The 10,669-nt window shown below is 35.0% G+C and overlaps 1 protein-coding gene across 1 annotated transcript in view; it reads right to left on the bottom strand.

Moving 5' to 3' along the window:
• Positions 1–7,059: 7,059 nt before the first annotated feature.
• The window catches only part of LOC146728996 (alanine--glyoxylate aminotransferase 2, mitochondrial-like), a 38,709-nt gene continuing 35,099 nt past the window's right edge, over positions 7,060–10,669 (bottom strand). Inside the window, exon 10 of the mRNA XM_085495742.1 lies at positions 7,060–8,017. Within this exon, the coding sequence (XP_085351868.1) occupies positions 7,910–8,017 (108 nt within the window). The 3' untranslated portion in view covers positions 7,060–7,909. The remainder of the gene's footprint in view (positions 8,018–10,669) is intronic.

Raw genomic sequence — 10,669 nt, 5'->3', positions numbered from 1 at the left:
CAAGTGTACGTAAGAAGCGCCGTTCAAAAGTCATTGATTGGCTGAGCAGTTAAGGTCAGAGATTAGAGGTCAAGGAGCAAAGGGCGAAAAAAGCAAAAACCATTTTCAAAACCAAAATTAAAAAGCAAAGTCATTTTCAAAAGTAAAATGTAATTTTAAATTCATTTTCAAAAATAGAAGTATTTTTTCATGTGCAAATTCATTTTCATTTTGAAAAATAAAAGTAAATTTTCAAATGCAAATTCATTTGCGAAAATAAAAGTAAATTTTCAAATGGAAATTCATTTTGAAAAATAAAAGTAAATTTTCAAATGGAAATTCATTTGCGAAAATAAAAGTAAATTTTCAAATGGAAATTCATTTTCAAAAATAAAAGTAAATTTTCAAATGGAAATTCATTTTCAAAAATAAAAGTAAATTTTTAATTGGAAATTCATTTTCGAAAATAAAAGTAAATTTTCAAATGCAAATTCATTTTCGAAAATAAAAGTAAATTTTCAAATGCAAATTCATTTTCAAAAATAAAAGTAAATTTTCAAATGCAAATTTATTTTCAAAAATAAAAGTAAGTTTTCAAATATAAATCCATTTTTGAAAATAGAATGAAATTTTCGATTTAAAATCACTTTTTAAAAATAAAAGTAAATTTTCAAATGAAAATTCATTTTCAAAAGTAAGATGAGGATTTCAATTTTCACTCTTGTTTTTAAATTTTGTATTGATTTTAATCAACAAAGCCATTTTAAAATGCAAATCAAATATTAATTATAAAAGCTAGAAATACGGAAAAAATGAAACGTACAAAAAAGTGACACTTTTCACAAAGCACCGTCGTGACCCTCCTCGGTTGCCGTACTGTGGGTGTACTATATCATAACAATGGCGTTTGACTTTCGGGTTACACAACTTTATCGAACTTTAAGTTGAAACTCAGTGGTACACCCAGGGTCCATGCCGCAGATATATAATGAAGAATGTTGTATGAAACAACTGTATGAACTTCACGTATAACAACTGTTTCCGGTTACTAAAAATAGTCCCGAGAGGCGTATTATCCCCGTTTTTGCATCATACGTTACAATCAATTATCAGTGTTCGTTTGACGAGGTGCTGTATACTGTATAACTTGTGTGACAGGCGGCTCGATGTCAAAACAAAACAACAAAAAACGTACATATGACATGATTTTTTTTCTTTCTATGTCGAAGACGTACGCGCTTGTTGAGCCCTTCCCGTCAGACACGCTTATCAACAATCTTTTTTCTTGTTTTTTTTTCTCCCAGACGTTTCTTAAACTTGATATGATACTGTAGCTACTCAAACCTCGAATTTCCATAGGATCCCACCCACACAGGTTGTTCTGAAAATTATGGAGGTATGGGAAAATTAAAATAAAGTAGAACTTTTTTTGCATAATGTTTGTCTTTGCAGGGCCGCAGGAAGCAAAGATTAGTTGGTCCGGCCATCCATCGAGGGCCGTAGACCCGAAGCGTATGATGACGTGGGCCGAAGGACCATGTCTGCTAGGGGGAACGTGCAGAAGTGGTCCGGCCATAGCCGGTACGGTTCCTACGGTATTGCTTTGGGCGGCTTAGACGGAGTGCATGTTTGATTATTCATTGTGATTTACCGCTGACTTGAACTATAGCTAATCTCAGTTATCTGTAAACAACAAGTGAGTACCGTAGTGTACTTGTAGTTGCATCATCATTTGACTCATAGTGCGCAATAAATTACTAGTCCGGAAATAAGGAAGTTGATCAGTACTACTACTAGTAAAACTGTGCCTCTGTCTTGTTTTCCGTTTTCAAGTAAATTTTTTATTTATTTCTCGGTTGTCGAAGTTATAGCTCTGTTCGATAATTTTGGCCAATTTTAAATAAAATGTTCTATCAGTGTTCTATATCAGAGGGAGGGGTGGGTGGGGTTAATGGCGGAGTAATGTGTGTTATCCGGAGTTTTCCCCCGAGGTCTTGTTGCTCCCTGGGCCTAGTTATGTCGACCACTAAAAAATAACGAGTCGGCGTGTTGTTAATATCTGATTTCAGCAAAACTAATCAGATTAGGCCGAAGTATGTGTTCAAAACAAACTCGTCTTCACAACTAAATTTGGCACATCCTTTTGCTATTGTATGCAAATTTGTGTTCAAGCCATGATTACCTTCCATGGTCAAGCTAATGTGCGTGTATAGCTACTATAATACTACTGAAATACGACCATTCAAAATATACAGCACAGAAACCTGTTGTGTGTCATAACCACTCTATCTAAAATACCCGTAGCTGTAATAAACCTTGTCGGGCGTAATGTATTGTAATAAAAGGCTGTCATGCTGGCAATGTCCGCTTTAACTCCTGTACATTTCTTGCGTACTTTACCATATTGCCCAACTCCAATTCAAAGAACGAAGGTTATCGCTGACGTGTCCTGATAAAACCATAGAGCTGTGTGTGTTTACTCCATGGATAAAACCAAATTCCAGACTCAGGCTGAGTTGCCCATGTGGTTTCGTGACGCATGGTTCAAAAGTGTGTAGGCATCTGAATTTTTAGCAAATATTGACATGTCACTGGAAAGCTATAATGTCAGTCCAAAGACATTTCTATTGTCTTTGGTCAGTCGTAGTTAATAACCATTAATATACAAGTTTTGTTCAGAAAGGCGATGGGGAGCCGTATTCCCTAGTGCTGATTTACCCCTGTACCCTCAATGTGTCGATGTTCCCTCGCCCCTTGGTGACCGTGATTTGGAGTTGTAAAAGTAGGTCATACTTTTTGACGAGTTTGAGATTATACGAAAGAGTCTTTGTGACCGATAAACTGTGCTTTACTATTCACTGTATACAACTTGTTGACTATAGCCGTGTACGAGTACTCTGAGAAATGCTGGAGCAGAAACTGATTTTCACGTTTGTTCATTAATTAATTGATTTTCATGTTAGTTTATTAATTAATTGATTTTCATGTTAGTTTATTAATTAATTGATTTTCATGTTAGTTTATTAATTAATTGATTTTCTTGTTAGTTTATTAAACTCCCGTATTTCTATTATATTATGCCAGTGATATACGGGGCCATGAGAGTTCTTATAAATCGGAAGTTGAAGATATCCATTTACATTTCTGCAGATTTATTCTCGGTATCAAGAGAAACACTCCCATAATGGCAATATACGGAGAATTGGGTGAATATCCGCTTCATTTATTTATACAAAAACAAATGATCAAATACTACAACCGCGCAATAAACTCGCCTAACGTACTAATTAAAGAAGCAGCAATACTAAACAAGCAAATGAACAGTAAATGGTATATCGCAATAACGACACAATTAAACAACATCAATGAAAGTGACAAAATTAATTTGGACAGAATAACAACAACTGCTGAACACAAAAATTTACAAATACAATTGGAAAAACAATTTAAACAGTACTGGAAAGAAGAATTGAATAATGATCGAGAGGGTAATAAATTGAGAACATACAGAAAATTTAAAAATAAATTTGAATTAGAAAACTATTTGATATCACTGAAAAATGTTGAACTGAGACAAGCATTATGTAAATTTCGACTAAGCAACCACAATTTAAAAATAGAAACAGGACAACATTCCAAACCAAAAACACCTGTAAAAGAAAGAGTATGTGAACTTTGCACAAAAAACTAAATAGAAGACGAACAACATTTCATCATGACTTGTCCATTTTACAATGACGAAAGAAAATTAATATTTGAGAAATGTAAGAAACAAATTAATAATTTTGATAATTTTACAATTAATGAACAATTTGCACTGGCAATGAGTTATAATTTTACCTCATTTCATATCACACTCGGACAATTCATTAAAACTGCCCTCGACTTAAGACAGCAACACCTCCAAAATTTTTAACCCTTAATGCATCATTATTGTTATTACTTTTTTAACAATGGTTTATTCTACCTTTATTATTGCTGTTAGTGGGATTTATTACTATTCATGTTTTTGTTTTTTTTAAGTTTTTTTTTTTTTTTATTTCTCAATGTTTTGTATTATTAGTCTAGTTTTGTTTAGTGTAAATGTAACCATTTTAATTCCTCCTGGGGATTTTTACGTGTTTAATAAAGTATAAGTATATCTATAAATATTCACTGAGAACATGGACTTGGAATGTGTCCGCTGAAGATCTTTATTAGTGATTTATTTGTTTTTGTCTGGAAGCGTACACATGTAGAAGTGAAGATACCATTATTAGGAAAATGAGATTACTTCCACTCACATTTCAAGTTTGGAGTAAACGTGTCTAACCATGAATATCGATATCAATAGTTTTATTTAAAGTTTTTTTTAGATATTAATAAATCATCTTTTTTAATTTATAGATTTCCGGAATTCAAACATAGTACATTAGTATTATAAAAAAATGAACCAATGATTATATATAGATATAACCACATAGATGAAGACGAAGAATAAAATTTAATAATGCCGCTTTTCAATTTTCGAAAATTCATATTAGCATATTTAATGTTACGGTGTATGTATTCATTACTTTGGGTGAGAGGTACCATGATACGCATGATGAAAACATTGCGTGTGCCCCTCCCAGTTAAAAATAGATGTAGCATATTTGTTTTGGATACAAGTTTTTGCAATTTTCTCTTGGTAAAACCTACCCGTATGTAATAGCTATAATATAAATTATAATTACCTTTGCTTAATTAAATAGGCTTTGTCAGCCTCGTGTCAACGGTGTGATGTTAACAGCTTCACACAAATTTAAAAACAGTAAATTGAATAAATATCATTTAATAAAAGAAATGACCAGCAAATGCATTGCGAGTCACATCTGCGTACCAAGATAAATTAATTAATTTACATGATCTTTATTTGCACTACATGGAACTACAAATTATAATAAAAAAGAATTTTAATTTTAAAGTATGGTGATGGTTTTCGCTAGAGAAACTAATGCGCGATCATTGTGAAAGTGAAAATGTTCAATATAATAAATTAATTCTTTTTAACACCTTTGACATATTTTATTCCTGCGAGAAGTAGTTAGACTAACATCTCACGTTATTTTAGTTTACTAATTGGTTTTATATTATTCTCTTACCAGGGAGGATAATTGTACTTATTTTCAATATCATGCAGGTTGGCAGATGGGCTAATTTTCACACATAATGTATTTGTCCTGCATTTTAATGGTGCTGTGTCCGGCGTCTAGATTCGGAAGTACCCGGTATGTCTGGATGCGAGTGACTTCTTCCAAAACCCCGCTGAACAGTTTGACTTGATTATTGTTTTGTACCTGTCTAGATGATTGTAGATGGAAATCTGTACGCGAGAAGTTGAATTATTAACACAAGGTGTCACTATTAACAAATCCAACAAAAGACAGAGGTATCCCTCATTACACTAGAATAATCATCAATTTTTCAAATAACACTGTGGCTCAATTAGTTTCATTACGTGACTTCTGTGATAATGCAGTTTATTAATGGATGAAAGTATACAGGTTCGAGCTTTGGAGACATGGTGAATCATTGTATCAAAATGGCGCGTTACATGATAACTTGGTCACTATAAAACTGTGGTGAAAACAGGTAGTTGATTGAGCCCAAACGCCCTCAAGTGGTCGCATTGGGATATGTGGTAAAGGGGAAATCAGCTCTCGTGCATATCTGATTGAGTGACCTAATGTTTTTATTGGCTTTAATCATCTTAAAACGTAGCAAACCGCTTCATGGCGTATGAAAACCTGCATTGCATGCTGGGAACTACATACGAGTGAATCACACGACTTGGTTGAAATACATTTCTGTTCAATGACTTGCATTAGACAGGAATTCTGGAAACATTTAATAAGATCTGCTTTCCGAATTTAAAATTATATTATTCAATATTTTTAAGCTTGTTTACATGGTGTGGTCAAGCTTGTTTACAAGGTGTGGTCAAGCTTGTTTACAAGGTGTGGTCAAGCTTGTTTACGTGGTGTGGTCAAGCTTGTTTACGTGGTGTGGGTCAAGCTTGTTTACGTGGTGTGGGTCAAGCTTGTTTACGTGGTGTGGGTCAAGCTTGTTTACATGGTGTGGTCAAGCTTGTTTACATGGTGTGGCCAAGCTTGTTTACATGGTGTGGCCAAGCTTGTTTACATGGTGTGGTCAAGCTTGTTTACATGGTGTGGTCAAGCTTGTTTACATGGTGTGGTCAAGCTTGTTTACATGGTGTGGGTCAAGCTTGTTTACATGGTGTGGGTCAAGCTTGTTTACATGGTGTGGGTCAAGCTTGTTTACATGGTGTGGGTCAAGCTTGTTTACATGGTGTGGTCAAGCTTGTTTACATGGTGTGGGCCAAGCTTGTTTACATGGTGTGGTCAAGCTTGTTTACATGGTGTGGTCAGGCTTGTTTACATGGTGTGGTCAAGCTTGTTTACATGGTGTGGCCAAGCTTGTTTACATGGTGTGGCCAAGCTTGTTTACATGGTGTGGCCAAGCTTGTTTACATGGTGTGGCCAAGCTTGTTTACATGGTGTGGCCAAGCTTGTTTACATGGTGTGGTCAAGCTTGTTTACATGGTGTGGTCAAGCTTGTTTACATGGTGTGGTCAAGCTTGTTTACATGGTGTGGTCAAGCTTGTTTACATGGTGTGGTCAAGCTTGTTTACATGGTACACCTATAAGGTCAAGGGTAAGTAAAAAAAAAAACACTTATAAAGTTTCCTTTCTATCATGATGGTATCATTTTGTTCTGCCCCCAAACCAACCCGATCAACCACCAAATCTACTAAGTTTTTCCCACATATGATTTTATTGAAACCAGGGAAACTTTACCTCTCTTGCTACTCAGTTTGTAGACTGGCTACAGTCGGGGAGATTATATTTGTCCTGTCTCAAGTAAATAAAGAAACATTTCCGAAACCCCCTCCCCAAGAAGGGAACATATTGTTTTTAATTAAAAATTACACCTATGTTTGAAAAGTCTACTCCGTTTGTTAAACTTGTAAGTGTTGGTTTGATTTATTGTAAGGTTTACTAAGCACTATGGGTAAAATAAAGACAAGACTCAATAGAATTACAATATATTCAGCATATATATAATGTATTGCTGCATCATAATAGTATTACATTAAACTTGCACTCAGTCAATAATACTTTGATTGATTGAAATATTATATTTGATAAGAATTATATGTGTAATGTATGTCCTCACATTTCAATAATTTTCAGCACAAAAACCAATCAACCAGCCAGCAAGCTAGTAATACAGACAGACAGACAAACATACATCACTGACATAACATCCATTTAGACTGAAAACCAATCAACCAGCCAGCAAGCTAGTCATACAGACAGACAGACAAACATACATCACTGACATGACTTCCATTCAGACTGAAAACCAATCAACCAGCCAGTAAGCTAGTCATACAGACAGACAGACAAACATACATCACTGACATGACATCCATTCAGACTGAAAACCAATCAACCAGCCAGCAAGCTAGTCAGACAGACAGACAGACAAACATACATCACTGACATGACATCCATTCAGACTGAAAACCAATCAACCAGCCAGCAAGCTAGTCATACAGACAGACAGACAGACAAACATACATCACTGACATGACATCCATTCAGACTGAAAACCAATCAACCAGCCAGCAAGCTAGTCATACAGACAGACAGACAAACATACATCACTGACATGACATTCATTCATCCTATTATCATTTTACTTAAAAACTTCTTGATGAAGCAATTATATTTTTCATTATATCTATTGTAAGTAATCTAATTATATTTTGTTATTTGGAAGCATTTGTTTACTATACATCTAATAAAATTAAGTATAATTTGCATAAAGTTAAATATTATTGTTATATATTCTGGAAACAGTTTTTCTAAAAATAATTAATTCATTATTTGCTTTGTTTTTCTTTGTGATTCTGAAGAGCTTTTCGCAGCACAGCAACCGCAAAGTCCACATCGTCTTTTGTGATACACATGGGTGGTTTGATGCGAAGAGCCTGTAAAAAGAAGAATCCATTCATTACAGTAGGCACATCAACATGTATTATTCATGCTGATTACTATGAAGGAAAAAAAGACAGTGCCAAGCAATTTTATAATGCATAGCTATATAAACTGCAGGATACAATGTGTATTGGTATACTGATGGATAGGTTATCAACATATTCATGTAATCATAATAGCACCACAAAATCCAGACACTGTGACATCTCATATCCTGCTGAGGTGTTAAAGTAATTAGTCATGTTCTGTTTCAGTGGTAATTAAAAGTCTCATTAGATATGAATGTGAAAAATATGTATGTATAAAGAAGCCATGCGTCACTGAGTCCAGGAGACTTGATTTTTATTTTGAAAAAAATCTTTTAAATTTTATTATGTTGCATTTGCCAGTTTTGTCTTTAACACAAAGACAAACACTGCAACAAGACACATCTTCCTGCATTTGCATTTAAATAGCAGGCCAGATAAACATTATTTGACAAAATTTTAACAAGCAGACTGTTGGCTGAGATAGCTTCACTGTTAGCAATGCACATTTCAATTTTTTTTTGTATCATCACACATATGAAAAGATATAAGACAACGTTCCTGCATTCCTGCTTACTGTGATGTTAATCATTTATAGTTGAATTTTTTTAACTTTTTTAATTAATGGAAAGTATTAAATTCCTTCTAATTTTCAAGAACAAGTTGTTGATGTTGTCGGCACGTAGTGGGTTTTAAGCTGTTTACACACCGTGAAAAGTTGCTAAGTCGTGCAAAGTTATTGCAAAGTTGGTAGATGTATACTTGCATATATTGATAACTATGGTTTACCTTTTCCCCCTGCGAACTTTATTTATGGGACGTCCCTTATTTCCGGAGCTTTCCAAAGACGTTCAGGTCGGATTCGGGTCGTTATGTTTTTGTGTGGCGCCATATTTGTTTTGGTGAGTTGCGTTATATTTCCGTGTTGTTCTCGGTATTACTGACTTATTAATATGACCTAAGTTATTGGCATAGAGAAACGGGCAGTTGTGAAGTCGGAAAATTTAAATAAAGCCAGTTGAAAGCAGCCTATATATTTTGACATCAGCTGACTGTAAAATGTTAGAAAATAGGAGTGCAAAGTTAGGAAAAACGAAGGAAATGTTGGCATCCTGGCGTCAACCAGGCTAGGTCGAACACAAGCACCTGCGGACCTTAACCAAGGTTCCCCCAAAGTCACATTCGTTAGTGAATGATTCTCAGCCAATGGAACTGGCCTTCCCATTGAGTCTGTGGCACACTCACCCAGGGTAGGGGCCGACCCATTGATGTTCAGCCTAAGGTAGGATTTGAACTTTGGTCTGCCGATCATGAGTCTGATGCGACAACCACTATGCTACCAGTGACCGGTCATATGTAATTGTTAGCTGTGATATCATATTAATGAGTGTGATAGTTAAAAGTTCGAAAAAGTGAATAAATATTTCGTAAATTACCGCAGTGTTACTAAAAGTATGTAGAGGTCATAATAGGTCAATTCTAGAAGGTACTTGTGCAAGCGATATCGATTTTAAAAACAAGAAATAGCCGCCAAATCTGCTTAATTTCAAATAATCCATGCAGGTGTGTGGTCAGGTGACGGACCAATTTTTTGAAATAAAGCGTGATCGGGTGTGGTTAGTACTTGCATGGGAGACTCCCTGAGTAAACGAGTTGTTGCATTTTTTTTGTATCATCACATCAAAATTAGAGAATTAAATATATCATTGTAGCCGTCAATTTAAAGGACTATGACAGTTGTCTGGTTTTGAGTTATACGTTTCTTGAATTGTATTTTTTACTATACCTAATTGTTCCAAATATAGCGTAGTTAGTGTGAAATCACATTTAGTTAGGGGGTGCTCCTATTGGCAGCTGTTCTACAACTCGACAGTTTGTTTACAAGACTGGACGACTGCATAGTAGTTTTTTATGGTTTCTCTTCGATTTAGACGGTTTATCACTTCGCTTATACAGCAAACGTGGAGATTTGAATCTTGTATTTACCTATCTGTTAGTGAACTGTTGGAAGGAATCGTTACGCAATAAACGTATAAAGTTGCACTGTTATCGCGGTCTGCTAGTTTGTTATTGTCGGCACTTCGTCGTCTGCACGCGATCTGACGAGAACTTGTACATACAAATAGGACGATTTATTCTGGTAGGTTACATTTTTAGTATCGATTGGGAACTTATAAAACTCATGCGGAATTACTATAGGAAGCTAGTGTTTTCGTTTATCCTAGTACGATTTGCGACTACATTAAGATAAAACTACTTAGTACAGATATTCTGAACGATAACCGGACAAGACGAGTACAGATATTCTGAACGATAACGGGACAACAAAATATATTCATTGTTTATTTTTTATGAACTCATTGTTGTATGTATTAGTGAAGTGAATACTGGTATACGGCACCTTCACGCGTCAATAATTTGCATCCAGTGAACGTTCCCTACATCCGTAGTTGAAAAGTAGGGTTAGGGCTCAGCTTTCTGTAGTAATATAACCGAAAAGATAAATCAAATTAAAGTCTTAATCAAGAAAAGAACTAATGCACTTGAAGTGAGAAAGAGATTACAGGAATGGGAATTGGCTTATGAAAATCTCAGGCAAGCTGACGACAAGCACCAAGA

The sequence above is a fragment of the Saccoglossus kowalevskii genome, chromosome 22, assembly GCF_978046115.1.
Source record: "Saccoglossus kowalevskii chromosome 22, keSacKowa6.1, whole genome shotgun sequence".
NCBI lineage: Eukaryota > Metazoa > Hemichordata > Enteropneusta > Harrimaniidae > Saccoglossus > Saccoglossus kowalevskii.
Note: the sequence above shows the minus strand (reverse complement) of the source record. Positions and strands in the feature narration are given on the sequence as shown.